The following is a 15,773-nucleotide window of genomic DNA, read 5'->3' on the forward strand; positions in this document are numbered from 1 at the left end:
CAGTGGAGGGATTGTCAGAGGGGGGTGGAGGCCAGTGGAGGGATTGTCAGAGGGGGGTGGAGGCCAGTGGAGGGATTGGCAGAGGGGGGTGGAGGCCAGTGGAGGGATTGGCAGAGGGGAGTGGAGGCCAGTGGAGGGATTGGCAGAGGGGAGTGGAGGCCAGTGGAGGGATTGGCAGAGGGGAGTGGAGGCCAGTGGAGGGATTGGCAGAGAGGGGTGGAGGACACTGAGTGGAGGCATTGGCAGAGGGGGGTGGAGGACACTGAGTAGAGGCCAGTGGAGGGATTGGCAGAGGGGGGTGGAGGACACTTGAGTGGAGGCCAGTGGAGGGATTGGCAGAGGGGGGTGGCGGACACTGAATGGAGGCCAGTGGAGGGATTGGCAGAGGGGGGTGGCGGAGATGGAGCGGTTGGAAAGGTGGATGAGTCTGGCAGCCGTATTCAGGATGGACTGAAGCGGGGATAGCCAGCGGTGAGGCAGGCCAGTGAGGAGGGAGTTGCAGTAGTCGAGTCGTGATATGATGAGGGAGTGGATGAGCTGTTTAGTGGTTTCTGGGGTTAGGAACGTGCAGATTTTGGCGATGTTGCGGGGGTGGAGTCTGCATGAGTTTGTTATATATATATATATATATATATATATATATATATATATATATATATATATATAAAAATATAAAATAAATAAGTCGTCTTCACCACTTCTAGATGCCTACATGCATTGAGTTGCTGCCATATGATTGGCTGATTATCAGGTTGTGTTACCAAACAATTGAACAGGTGGAGCCAATGAAGAGGCCGGTGAGCGTATTTCAGTAACGGTCATAACCGGGATAGTAGCGGCACGGTTAATCAGCAGGGTACACATTTCATTGCCGGGTCACTGCTGATCTGTACCTAGACACCGATGAGACACACACACTGAGCAGACCTGATCTCGGGAACAAGTGACCTAAGTCATTGTATATTTAGGAAGAGACATAATGGAGAAGAAAGGAAACATCACAGAAAAGATGGGGCCAGTAATGGAAATTCTCAGCACAAAGCGCTCAATGGCATCAAGGTAAGACCAATCTATTGAAAAGAATCCTATAGAGCAGAGGTCTCCAAACTATGGCCCTCCAGCTGTTGAAGTACTACAAGTCCCATCATGCCTCTGGGAGTCATGCCTGTGGCTGTCAGTCTTGCAAAGCCTCATGGGACTTGCAGTTCCTCAACACCTGAAGGGCTGTAATTTGGAGATCCCTGCTATAGAGTTTTGTGTATGTGATTAGCTTTAACCACTTCCTTTCCGGCCCATGTACATAAACGGCTGGATGGGAGCAGTACAGGAGCGGGTGGCTGTTCATAAACGGCGCCCGCATTTACAGCCTGTGCGTGCTCCCTGGGACCCACGATCTGGTGCCCACTGTGTCCGGAGGAACACCGATCGCTGTACGGGACCTCAGTGTGAGGTCCTGATCATGTGATCACTGATAGTGTCACTATGGTGACACTGTACTGCTAGGGTGACAGTATGTAAAAAAAAAAAAAACCTAAATAATATAAAAAAAAAATAAAAATTAAAAAAGTTTCTGAAAATTATAATTTTTGGTTAAAAACTAATTTGGATTATCTTTTTTTTTTTTTTTTTTTTTTCTACTAAAAAGATAACTGAATAAATACTGGCCAAGATTTATGAAGAAAGATTATTTGAAAAATGTTATAAGAAAAACACTTTTTTTTTTTTTTTTTTCCCAAAATTTTTGAACTTTTTCTTTTATATAGCAAAAAAAAAATTAAAATCCCAGCGATGAATAAATACTACCAAAATAAAGCTTTATCTGTCTAAAAAAAAAATGCTAAAAATTCATATGGGTGCAGTGTTGCATAACTGCGCAATTGTCATTCAAAGTGTGATGGTGCTGAAAGCTGAAAATTGGCCTGGAAAGGAAGGAGGGGGGGTGGGGGGCTGAAAGCGTCTGGACCAGAAGGGGGGGGAAAGTGTCCGCACTGGAAGGGGGGGAAAGTGTCCGGACTGGAAGGGGGGGGGAAAGTGTCCGGACTGGAAGGGGGGGAAAGTGTCCGGACTGGAAGGGGGGGAAAGTGTCCGGACTGGAAGGGGGGGAAAGTGTCCGGACTGGAAGGGGGGGGAAAGTGTCCGGACTGGAAGGGGGGGGAAAGTGTCCGGACTGGAAGGGGGGGGAAAGTGTCCGGACTGGAAGGGGGGGGAAAGTGTCCGGACCAGAAGGGGGGGGAAAGTGTCCGGACCAGAAGGGGGGGGAAAGTGTCCGGACCGGAAGGGGGGGGGAAAGTGTCCGGACCGGAAGGGGGGGGGAAAGTGTCCGGACCGGAAGGGGGGGGGAAAGTGTCCGGACCGGAAGGGGGGGGAAAGTGTCCGGACTGGAAGGGGGGGGAAAGTGTCCGGACTGGAAGGGGGGGGGGAAGTGTCCGGACTGGAAGGGGGGGGAAAGTGTCCGGACTGGAAGGGGGGGGAAAGTGTCCGGACTGGAAGGGGGGGGAAAGTGTCCGGACTGGAAGGGGGGGGAAAGTGTCCGGACCGGAAGGGGGGGGAAAGTGTCCGGACCGGAAGGGGGGGGAAAGTGTCCGGACCGGAAGGGGGGGGGGAAAGTGTCCGGACCGGAAGGGGGGGGAAAGTGTCCGGACTGGAAGGGGGGGGAAAGTGTCCGGACTGGAAGGGGGGGGGGGGGAAAGTGTCCGGACTGGAAGGGGGGGGGGGGGAAAGTGTCCGGACTGGAAGGGGGGGGGAGTGTCCGGACTGGAAGGGGGGGGGGGGGAAAGTGTCCGGACTGGAAGGGGGGGGGAGTGTCCGGACTGGAAGGGGGGGGAGAGAGTGTCCGGACTGGAAGGGGGGGGGGGGGGGAAGTGTCCGGACTGGAAGGGGGGGGGGGGAAAGTGTCCGGACTGGAAGGGGGGGGGGGGAAAGTGTCCGGACTGGAAGGGGGGGGGGGGGGGAAAGTGTCCGGACTGGAAGGGGGGGGGGGGAAAGTGTCCGGACTGGAGGGGGGGGGGGGAAAGTGTCCGGACTGGAAGGGGGGGGGGGGGAAAGTGTCCGGACTGGAAGGGGGGGGGGGGGGGAAGTGTCCGGACTGGAAGGGGGGGGGGGGGAAGTGTCCGGACTGGAAGGGGGGGGGGGGGGAAGTGTCCGGACTGGAAGGGGGGGGGGGGAAGTGTCTGGACTGGAAGGGGGGGGGGGGGGGAGTGTCTGGACTGGAAGGGGGGGGGGGGGGAAGTGTCTGGACTGGAAGGGGGGGGGGGGGGGGGGGAAGTGTCTGGACTGGAAGGGGGGGGGGGGGAAGTGTCTGGACTGGAAGGGGGGGGGGGAAAGTGTCCGGACTGGAAGGGGGGGGGGGGGAAAGTGTCCGGACTGGAAGGGGGGGGGGGGGGGGAAGTGTCCGGACTGGAAGGGGGGGGGGGGGAAGTGTCCGGACTGGAAGGGGGGGGGGGGGGGAAGTGTCCGGACTGGAAGGGGGGGGGGGGGGAAGTGTCTGGACTGGAAGGGGGGGGGGGGGGAGTGTCTGGACTGGAAGGGGGGGGGGGGGGAAGTGTCTGGACTGGAAGGGGGGGGGGGGGGGAAGTGTCTGGACTGGAAGGGGGGGGGGGGGGGGAAGTGTCTGGACTGGAAGGGGGGGGGGGGGGGAAAGTGTCTGGACTGGAAGGGGGGGGGGGGAAGTGTCTGGACTGGAAGGGGGGGGGGGGAAGTGTCTGGACTGGAAGGGGGGGGGGGGAAGTGTCTGGACTGGAAAGGGGGGGGGGGGGAAGTGTCCGGACTGGAAGGAGTTAGGTAAAGTTATCCTTTAATAATTCTGCCCACCTGAGAAGACTTACCTTCCCCCCTGATCCGGTGCTCTTTCCTTTGACAAGGTCCCAGCTGGATCCTGTGCTTGCCTGCTGTGGCCCCATTTTTTCCTATAGGTGATTCTTGCTCTTGGTGGCCCTCAGCATTCCCTATTGGTCAGGGGCCGGGATAATGTAATTCCAGTGTACATGCACAGGAGTTACCTCATCCATGGCAGCCCCAGAGAATGGCCCCCAGTTCACATCTATGTGGCCGTGCGGGCCCCGTTTTACACGGGCACGAGAGCCCATTCATTTGAATGGACTCCCATGCCCGTGACACGCAGGGAAGTCCCTGCACTACTTTGGAAAATGCAGCCGAGGTTCCCAGTGCGGGCGGCGTGCCATTAGAACTATGGGCATTCGTCCGCGGGTCCGCATTTGTCTGTGTGGGTGGTGCGGCTGCACGGATTTTCATGGGGATCCGCAGCTGCACCACCCGCACGGATGTGAACCGAGGGTACAGAAGGATGAAAACGCAGAAGGAGCAACTGAGAAGATGGTGGTCTTGGACAGAGCAGCATCTTGTTTGTGCTGAAGACTGCGCTGGACCGACTGGACCAATCACTGGTTGTAGGTGGGGGATTGTGTGGGTGGGTTCTGAGATGTGCCCCCAGTCTGTTGTGCCCAATGGTGGATGCTGACAGTAATCCCTCCTCGGGTTTGGGCCGCTGCCTCTCTGGTGCAGCCTTAAAGCGTTTCTAAATGTTCATTTTTTTTTTGTGGAAAATAACAAGCATGCTATACTTACCTGCTGTGTGCAGTGGTTTTGCACTGGTTCCTTCTCTTCCTGGGTCCCCCGCATGCCCTGCTGGTCCCTTGCTCCTGTCAGGTTCCCCCACAGCAAGCCGCTTGCTATGGGGGCACCCACTGCACTGTGTCCATTCACAGCCCCCCCTCATTGGCTGACTGGCTGTGATTGACAGCAGTGTGATCACTTGAAGAGTAGTAAGCAAGATGTCCAGCGGAAGTTGTCCTCCCCCCTCCTTCCTCGTTGTCTTCTGGGACGTGACAGGTCGAGTCCATTCACAGCGGTTCTCGCACATGGGCAGTGGGCACCCGAATGATGCCGTAAGCTGTCACAGCCGGGTGCCCACACTGAAGATTCCGGCACCAGGGAGAGAAGAATGAGTGAAACCAGCCGTGGTGAGGACATTGCCGGACCGAGGGACAGGTAAGTGGCTGTATTTTAAAAGTCAACAGCTACAGTTTTTGTAGCTGCTGACATTTATTTATTTTTTTCAGGGGGAACTCCGCTTTACAGCAACGCAGCACTGTATAGCAAAAAAATGGCCTGCTCATGAAGGGGGTAAATCTTCCGGAGGGCCAGTGGTTATATAAAGCAATCCTCTCCTACCTCTGACTTGGTACCAGCGAGACCCTTAGCCACCATATCTAGACAGGGTTAGACCACCGGCTTCCACAGTGAGACCCTTAGCCACCATATCTAGACAGGGTTAGACCACCGGCTGCCACAGTGAGGCTCTTAGCCACCATATCTAGACAGGGTTAGACCACCGGCTGCCACAGTGAGACTCTTAGCCACCATGTCTAGACAGGGTTAGACCACCGGCTGCCACAGCGAGACCCTTAGCCACCATATCTAGACAGGGTTAGACCACCGGCTGCCACAGCGAGACCCTTAGCCACCGCATCTAGACAGGGTTAGACCACCGGCTGCCACAGCGAGACCCTTAGCCACCACATCTAGACAGGGTTAGACCACCGGCTGCCACAGTGAGACCCTTAGCCACCATATCTAGACAGGGTTAGACCACCGGCTGCCACAGCGAGACCCTTAGCCACCGCATCTAGACAGGGTTAGACCACCGGCTGCCACAGCGAGACCCTTCGCCACCACATCTAGACAGGGTTAGACCACCGGCTGCCACAGCGAGACCCTTAGCCACCACATCTAGACAGGGTTAGACCACCGGCTGCCACAGCGAGACCCTTAGCCACCACATCTAGACAGGGTTAGACCACCGGCTGCCACAGCGAGACCCTTAGCCACCATATGTAGACAGGGTTAGACCACCGGCTGCCACAGTGAGACCCTTAGCCACCACATCTAGACAGGGTTAGACCACCGGCTGCCACAGTGAGACCCTTAGCCACCACATCTAGACAGGGTTAGACCACCGGCTGCCACAGCGAGACCCTTAGCCACCACATCTAGACAGGGTTAGACCACCGGCTGCCACAGCGAGACCCTTAGCCACCACATCTAGACAGGGTTAGACCACCGGCTGCCACAGCGAGACCCTTAGCCACCATATCTAGACCGAGTTAGACCACCGGCTGCCACAGTGAGACTCTTAGCCACCACATCTAGACAGGGTTAGACCACCGGCTGCCACAGTGAGACCCTTAGCCACCATATGTAGACAGGGTTAGACCACCGGCTGCCACAGTGAGACCCGTGGCAACCATACAACAGCAAAGTAGTAGTTCCCTACCTGAGCCCAGCTACTACATTTTAGTTGAATTTGTCAAATCTTTTTTGTTTGCAGGAGTAATAATCCAAGGAACTGAATGTATTACACCGGATGTTTCTCATGGTGTCAGAGCTGTCTGTCTGTCACCAATCTCTCTCTTTCACTCGCTTTCTTTTTGAATTTTGTTTTCCTTTTCTCTCAGCCCTATCAGCTACCCATCTTTCACTGTCCTTTCTCTCCTGTGACACAAGCGGAGGTTTCTCCTTCTCATTCTGTTTATCGTTTTGACTTGTAGGCTGAACATGATTCCTCCAGAGAGAAGCAGATCGAGAAATCCATGGTGACGTGGTAAGACCATAGTCTTGTCATTAGTATTGTCCCGGATATTCATTTGTGATCAGACGATAATAATGAGAGGTTGTTACAGTGTGTCAATGGACACTACATTTCTTTACCTGTTTTCTGCAGCAACTAGATTATCCATTTCATCACCTTCTCTTTACTCCTAAAAAGTCTGACGGCCAGCAGAGGCAATTTTGGAAAGCTTGTTTTTACCCCCCCTGGCGGTATTCCCGAGTGTAGCTCGGGGTAAAGTTTCAGCACCACAAGCGGTAACCCCCCTGAGCTACAGAAAAAAGGGCGCACCGACCTAGTGCGTTATCGTTTAAAATTTATTAAAGAAACAAAAATAGGTATCATACTCACAATGGACATCATAACACAGGCATGTCAACTGGCTAACGCGTTTCGAGGACACGACCTCTTCCTCAGAGCCAACCAAGAGGTTGTGTCCTCGAAACGCGTTAGCCGGTTGGTCATCCAGGGTTCCATCGTATGGACTCAGATGTTGTTTGGATCATACATCTTGTTCAGTTTGACATGCCTGTGTTATTATGTCCATTGTGAGTATGATACCTATTTTTGTTTCTTTGATAAATTATTTTAAACGATAATGCACTAGGTCGGTGCGCCCTTTTTCTGTTTCTTCATTTGTATCCAGTGTATTCGGACCACCCCGGTCTGTTGAGGGCAGCAAGCAGTGCATATTCCAGAAAATTCCAGAACATTCCTATTGGGTCTACTGAGTCCTTTCCTAGCGCAGGAGTAAAGTGTTGTGTTGGATCCCCCGAGCTACACTCGGGAATACACTGCAGCGTTGCTCCGGGATCTCTTCTTCACTTACCTTGTCCTGCGCTCCTGCGATGTCCCCCCTGCAGTGTCCCCTGTAATGTCCTCCGGCCGATGCCGGCATCTGTCTTCTGGGTTCCGTTCCCTGCGACGTCGGGACGTACGGGGGGACAGAACTGGCGGGAAATTTGAAAATGTCAAAAAATGACATTCGCTAAATACACTAAAATCACATCGTATAACATTCCTGTATCCAACCATTTCACATACATTTTGTCCCGAGTGCTTTGTCCGGCGCCCTGCCTGCATTTTTACTGTTCTTTCTGCCTGGAAACTGAGAAACGTCCATGGCGTCCAAAAAGCGTCCCTTTAGGTCAGACGCGGTTTTAGACCGGCTAGAGAACAGCGACAGTAAATCAGAACCACTTGCAGAATTGAGTGATAATGATTGGTGGGGGAAATTCCTCATCAGACACTGAAAACGATTCTGCGACTGAGCTCAGCGATGTGCGAACTTGGCGCTCTATTTCACATTTCAGTGTTTTTGGTTTGATTATATTATTGGATTATTTATTATTATTATTATATTATTATTTTTTTATGATTATTTATTAAATTATAATTTATGATTTCGCCTTTCAAATTTTATCCTCCCCGGGATGTTTACTAGACTCTTGTTCGGACAGATTTCAGTGAGTTATTGCTAGAAATTACAGGCCTGCAATAAAAAAAATACATATTTCCATGCAAAAAAAGTACCGCTTTGAGCACAGAAATACTGACATAATCAGACCGCTAGGGAGGCTACAGAAGACCAGCCTTTCTCAGGCAGGGTGCCCAGGCTCTTCGGGGTGCTTTGAGGTCTCTTCAGGCGTGCCTTGGCAAAATGTCTAAAAATTGCCCAAAATTTGTATACAAGCCAGCGGTGGAACAAGACAGCCTTTTAGTTACACAAAGCCACAGGTGTTCATTGTGCGCCATTCCGACCTTCCAGCTGCCGGATTCCTGACAACCAATGACATCATCAGTTGATAAGGAGGTTGTCAGCTGCCTGTACAGCATCCTAGTTTGACCCTCCCCCACCCCTCTCCATCAGTGCTGGGGTCACATTAGCTCAGTGATGGAGAAAACCTAAGGGAGAAGAGAAACATCGGAATACTAGTCAGTACCAGGGTGCAAAAGTGTATTTGCTTTGGAAGAATAAATTACCTCTAATTTTGGGTGTCCTACATGTGTGGATGTTGCGTTATATAAAATTATTAGGATAACTTTTCACATTTTAGAATGGGGTGCCCTTTTAAAATTATGGACAGTCTAGAGCAGCAATAGGCAAACTACGGCCCGCGGGCCGTATACGGCCCGGCGGACCTTTTAATCCGGCCCGTGGAGCGTGATACTGTCAGGATGGCTGTCAGGATGTGTGTAGGCGGGGCAGCGTGACGAACGTGAGGGGAGCTAGGCTCCTCTCACAGTCCGCCCTGAAGACCGGAACGGCACGGGAACACGGCGAGAGGAACGCGCGGAGCAAAGGTAAGTAAATTGACACAGGGGGGACTTGGCTTACTACTTGGGGGGGAATAGTACTATGGGGGATGAAATACTATATGAGGGATGAATTAATATGGGGGATGAATTACTATGGGGGAATAGTACTATGGGGGATGAAATACTATATGGGGGATGAATTACTATATGGGTGATGAATTACTATATGGGGGATGAATTACTATATGGGGGATGAATTACTATATGGGGGATGAATTACTATATGGGGGATGAATTACTATATGGGGGATGAATTGCTATATGGGGGGGATGAATTACTATATGGGGGATGAATGGGGGATGAATTACTATGGGGGATGAATTACTATGGGGGATGAATTACTATGGGGGATGAATTACTATGGGGGATGAATGGGAGATGAATTACTATGGGGGATGAATTACTATGGGGGATGAATTACTATGGGGGATGAATTACTATGGGGGATGAATTACTATGGGGGATGAATTACTATGGGGGATGAATTGCTATATGGGGGATGAATTGCTATATGGGGGATGAATTGCTATATGGGGGATGAATTGCTATATGGGGGATGAATTGCTATATGGGGGATGAATTACTATATGGGGGGGATGAATTACTATGGGGGATGAATTACTATATGGGGGATGAATTACTATGGGGGATGAATTACTATATGGGGGATGAATTACTATGCTTACTATGGGGGAATATTACTATACTTACTATGGATGACACATACACATCATCCATCTACTCTTGGTCCGGCCCCCGGGTCCAATATATGAACCCATTGCGGCCCTCAAGTCAAAAAGTTTGCCCACCCCTGGTCTAGAGGCACCCCATTTTAGAATGGTGGCAGCCTTGGGACTGTCCATAATTTTAAAGGGTCCCTTGGGACTGTTCTTAAATTTAAAGGGTCCCTTGGGACTGTTCTTAAATTTAAAGGGTCCCTTGGGACTGTTCTTAAATTTAAAGGGTCCCTTGGGACTGTTCTTAAATTTAAAGGGTCCCTTGGGACTGTTCTTAAATTTAAAGGGTGCCTCGGGCCTGTCCATAATTTTAAAGGGTTCCTTGACTGAAAAAAGTTTGAGAAACGCTGGGCTACACAACCCATCTGTTAGCCTTCTGGTTGCTCTGACACCGTGCAACCTTTAAAGAAATCACCGTAGATGATTTTCTCCATTTTATTTTCCAGGACCGCTACATTAGAGATGGTTGGTTCTTCTCTGTACAGGAAACAAGCCAGCAGATTAAAGTTGTTCTAAAGCCTCAAGGTTTTTTACCTTTTATGCATTGCAGGCATGAAGGTAAAAAACCTGTTTAGCAGCCCCATCCTGACCCAGTGAGGTCCATTAGAGCCTCGGTTCTCTGGGGACTCTCACTCCTGATTGGCTGAAGCAGGAGCAATTGGTTCCCTCTGCTGTCGGTCACAGCCAGTGAGCCAATCATTAGAGGGAGGGTGGGACCAAGCCGCGGCTCTGTGTGTGAATGGACACGCAAAGCCGCAACTTGGGAGCGCACCTGCTCGAGTGCCCCCATAGTAAGCTGCTTGCTGTGGGGGCACCCGACAGGAGAGAGGTGCCAGGAGCACCAAAGGGGGACCCCGAGATGAGGAGGATCAGGGCTGCTCTGCGCAAAACCATTAGACAGAGCAAGTAAGTATAGACATGTTAATTTAGAAAAAAAAAAAAGACTTTAGTATCACTTTAAAAACCTCTCCTAAAAGCCCCCCAAACCCCCTTGGCCCTCAGTTTGTGTTATTTACCATCCCAGAATACATTGAAATGCTTTTTTTTTTTTTTTTTTTTCTCCCTTGTGCCAGTTGGCTGTTGGGTCCATGGTCCCCCTCTGGTCCCCGACCTCCAGCTCAGTACTTTTTCCCTCTGAACTGTCTGCCAGCCAACAAAACCTTTAGATTATGGATACTGATGTTAGGACTTCACTGCTCACAGGGTTTAGGAGATATGGATGAGAGCGCCAAAAATGCTGCTGCAATTTCGGCAGCATTGTTGGTCCTCCACAGGAAGTAAAGGCTGCACAGCAGCACTGGCAGGATCAACAGACAACTACTAAGAGAAAGAAAATGGTTTACTGACTGGCTGTTTAAAGTGGTTGTAAAGACTGAAGGTTTTTTTTTTTTTTTTGAACCTTCATGCATTCTATACTGTCCCAGGACTGCCTTTCCTAATTGGCTGCAACAGCAGCGAGAGCCATTTGCTCCCTGAGTTGTCAATCACAGCTGGTGAGCCAATGAGGAGAGAGCAGGGCAGAGTCGCGGCTCTGTTTCTTATGGATGCAGAGCCAGGCTTGGGAGCGAGCACATATCAGTGCCTCCATAGCAAGCAGCTTGCTTTTGGGGGCACTGGTCAAGGGGGAGGGGTCAGGAGTGCCGGCAGGGGACCCGGGAAGAGGAGGATTGGGACTGCTCTGTGCAAAACCATTACACAGAGCAGGTAAGTATAACGTGTGTGTGTGTGTTTTTTTTTTTGTTTTTTTTTTATTTCTTTTCCCTATGTGCTGTCACAGTGCGAGGAAAGGAAAGCCAATAACCGGCTTTTTTGACAGCACACATTTACACTGGTCATTAGTACCCTGATTATCAGTGCAGCCTCATCAGTATCCATTGGTGAGGAGAAAAATTTACCTATTCGCAATAGGTTATATAACCGAATAAATATATACCCTCCTCCTTTACAACCCCTCGAAAAGTCATACTTCCTCCCTAGAAAGTGCAATAATATATATATAACCTTTTTGTGATGTGTTACAATAAATAAAATAAACTAAATTAAAAACATAAAGTGTTCAATAAAGTTCACAAAAATCCAAAAGTGTCCAAAAAGGAAAGTCCAAAAACAATGTCCAAAAAAGTTCCAAATTTTCAAACTTTTTCATCAAATAAAAGGATTGACTCCTATTCCATCCAGTAAGAACCTCAAAATAAAAAAGATACGAAATCTAGTGCATTACCTTAACCACTTGCCTACCGGGCACTTATACCCCCTTCCTTACCAGGCCAATTTTCAGCTTCCAGCGCTGCCGCACTTTGATTGACAATTGCGCGGTCATGCAACATTGTACCCATATGAAATTTTGATAATTTTTTTCTCACAAATATATCTTTCTTTTGGTGGTATTTAATCGCCACTGGGCGCTTCACTTTTTGCGCTATAAATTTAAAAATGTGCAAAAAATTTGAAAAAAAAAAAAAAGTTTGTTTCTTTTATAAAATTTTTCAAACAGGTATTTTTTCTCCTTCACTGATTTGCGTTGATGAGGCGGCACTGATGGGCACTGATAGGCGGCACTGATGGGCACTGATAGGCAGCACTAAAGGGCACTGATAGGTAGTACTAATGAGGTGGCACGGATAGGCGGCACTGATAGACAGCACTAATTAGGGGTCACGGATAGGCGGCACTGATATGCAGCACTGATAGGCGGCACTGATAGGTGACACTGATGATGGGTACTGATAGACGGCACTGACTGGCATCACTTCTGGGCACTGACTGGCGGCACTGGCTGGCACAACCCCTGGGCACTGACTGGCAGCACTGGTGGGCTGCACTGGTGGGCAGCACTGGTGGGTGGGCACAGGTGGGTGGGCACTGGTGGGCACAGGTGGGTGGGCACAGGTGGGTGGCACTGCTGGGCACATGTAGGTGGCACTTCTGGGCACAGGTAGGTGGCACTGCAGAGTGGCACAGGTGGGGGCACTGCTGGGCACAGGTGGGGGCACTGCTGGGCACAGGTGGGGGCACTGCTGGGAACGGGTGGGCGGGGCTAGTGGGCGCACTGCTGGGCGGAACTTGCGGGTGTCCCTGCTGGGCACCGATCATCAGGGCACTGATCATCAGTGCCCTGATGATCGGTGCCGATCCCCGCTCTGACAACTGCCGGTTCTCGGCAGTACTTTCCTCACGATCTGACAGCGTGAGAAAAGTGCAGCCGAGAACCGGCACTTGCATTTCTCTGTGATCAGCGTGTCATTGGACACCGCTGATCAGGTGGTAAAAGGCCGGTGGGATCGGCCTTTCACCACATCACGTGATCAGCTGTGTCCGTAGGACACAGCGATCACGGAGATCGCCGGGTGCGCGCCCCCTGGGGCGCGCAGGAGAGCGCGTTCTGGAGGACGTCATATGACGTCCACTCAGAACTAGCCGGCTGCGGTGAAGCCGTCATTCGGCTATGCGCGGTCGGCAAGAAGTTAATAAACAGAAATAATCACCCTGCGCAACTCTCAATTCACTTCAAAAGAAATTTTTTTGAGTTCAAAAAGGAAAGAAAACCAAAAAAAATTTATATAGTAAATGAATAAATTATTCAAATCAAAAATGCTTTCTTCTAGTGCGCATAATCACACAAATCAAACTGTGAGCACTCTGTGATCTCTGCAACTCTGTGCACACCATCAACCAGCACACAATAGTACTGAATGCTATTACCCTCTGTGAGTATTGAAAAGCTTTAACAATACTATGGATCAGAAATCCTCCATACTCTCTTCAAAGGTATTTTTCCAAGGTCCTCCGAAAGACAACAATGGTCTCAGGACTGATATTCAAAGCATAGGGATAAATTTAATAATCACTTACATTTAAAACATAGAAAATTCAGCTCCAGACATGGCTCTTAAACAAGTTCCACCAAACAATGTAGAAAACCATGTGTGGATAACCGACAAAATGGCCACGGCGACACTTCCGGTCTGCGTAGGTGCGTCTTGACGTCACTCCCCTAACGCGTTTCGTCACTTCCGGACTTCGTCTGAAGGGATACAGACGTCTCACTTGCCGCTCCTTTTAAATAAATGCCTCCTAATGACTAGAGGCTTCGACCGCCATGTTTGAAAGGGGAAAATTAGCGATATCCGCATCTCTGTCATTCTAATAGGTATATCGGACCTTGTGCAGATCGGACCGATCAATGTGACATACCCAAAGCATGACAGAGGGTTATACAAATTACTAAACATATGACAATCTCATACAATATTCTAACATTAGATTTAGATCAAAATTTCTTTTGAAGTGAATTGAGGGTTGCGCTGGGTGATTATTTCTGTTTATTAAGGTAATGCATTAGATTTCGTATCTTTTTATTTTGAGGTTCTTACTGGATGGAATAGGAGTCAATCCTTTTATTTGATGAAAACGTTTGAAAACTTGGGACTTTTTTGGACATTGTTTGGACTTTCTTTTTGGACACTTTTGGATTTTTGTGACCTTTATTGAACACTTTGTTTTAATTTAGTTTATTTTATTGTAATACATCACAGAAAGGTTATATATATAATAGGTTATATAGTTTATAATAGAAACAAAGAAAAACATGTTTTTGTTTTGTTTTTTTTAATTTTTGGTCTTTTTCGTTTGTGTAGTAATTAAAAAAAAAACAAAAACAAAAAAACCTAGTGGTGATTAACCACTTCAAGACCGGACACTTTTACCCCCTTCCTGACCAGGGCAATTTTCAGCTTTCAGCGCTATCACGCTTTGAATGACAATTGCGCGGTCATGCAACACTGTACCCAAATAAATTTTTTACCATTTTTTGAGACAGATAAAGCTTTATTTTGGTGGTATTTATTCACCGCTGGGATTTTTATTTTTTTTGCTATGTAAATGAAAAGTCCAAACATTTTGGAAAAAAAAGTGTTTTTTTTTATAAAATTTTGCAAATAAATAATATTTCATCATAAATCTGTGCCAAAATTTATTCCGTTATCCTTTTATTAAAAAAAAAAATTCAAATTAGTTTATAACAAAAATTATAATTTTTAAACATTTTTTTTTTTTTACATTTTTATTTTATTTTTTTTATAATTTTTATTTATTTTTTTACATACTGTCACCCTAGCAGTACAGTGTCACCATGGTGGGGGGTGATGAAGATTTTTTTTTTTTTTTACACATTGCTTTTACACCTGTATAGGATGTAAAAGCAATCATTTCTCTTTCTCTCTGTGTGCATTCTTGCACTCATTGAGAAGTACTGAGTGAGCTATGATTGGTCACAGCTTGTCACATGGTACAAGCCTGTTGTGAATAGCCCTGTACCATGTGACCTCTGTGATCATTCACAGATTTCACACGTAGTAAGGAATGATGTCACAAGTGACATCTTGCTTACTACTTTGCATGTGATCACTGATTGGCCAATCGGTGATCACATGATCGGGACCTCGTACAGAGGTCCCGTCCGACGATCGGTGTTTCACTGTGTCCGGAGGACACAGCGGGCACCGGATCGCGGTGCTGCGCGCTCCCAGGGAGCGCGCACAAGCAGGGTGCGGGGAGGCCGTTTATAGATGGCCACCCAACCCTGCAGTGCCATCGTCCGGCCGTTTATATGCAACGGCCGGTCGGGAAGTGGTTAAATACCACCAAAAGAAAGCTCTATCTGTCTAGAAAAAATGATAAAAATGTCATATGGATACAGTGTTGCATGACCGCGCAATTGTCATTCAAGTGCTGATAGCTGAAAATTGGCCTGGGCAGGAAGGGGGTGAATGTGCCCGGTATTGAAGGGGTTAAATTGACTGTAATGAGAAGTACGGAAGCTGCAATTGCTGACTACTTATTGATGGTGCATTCTGCAAGCCAGTCATCCCAACCTTGGCTTCAGTACTTGGTGGTCGCTGACCCAGAACAATCACGTCCGTGTCGGGGTTCCTGGCAGAGAATATATGTCCATGCTTCTTGTGGGCCATTGACTTGATAATTAGTGGGGCAAAGACGAGGCTCGGAGTGTGTTCCCTCAGACAAGTCGGCAGTGGCACTTCCATTATTTTTTAGAACATTTCTCTGAATTCTGCATGATTGATGTCCCCTT

The 15,773-nt window shown here is 49.0% G+C and overlaps 1 protein-coding gene across 1 annotated transcript in view; it reads left to right on the forward strand.

Annotated features, from left to right (window-relative positions):
• Positions 1–15,773, forward strand: part of LOC149429406 (uncharacterized) — a gene marked incomplete at its 3' end in the record, with an annotated part of 129,466 nt that overhangs the window by 25,967 nt on the left and 87,726 nt on the right. The window contains exons 3-4 of the mRNA XM_089666445.1: positions 969–1,059; positions 6,567–6,619. Of these exons, the coding sequence (XP_089522571.1) occupies positions 969–1,059; positions 6,567–6,619 (144 nt within the window). The remainder of the gene's footprint in view (positions 1–968; positions 1,060–6,566; positions 6,620–15,773) is intronic.

The sequence above is a fragment of the Staurois parvus genome, unplaced genomic scaffold (assembly GCF_062004578.1).
Source record: "Staurois parvus isolate SC_StPar_1 unplaced genomic scaffold, SC_StPar_1.0 ptg002713l, whole genome shotgun sequence".
Lineage (NCBI taxonomy): Eukaryota > Metazoa > Chordata > Amphibia > Anura > Ranidae > Staurois > Staurois parvus.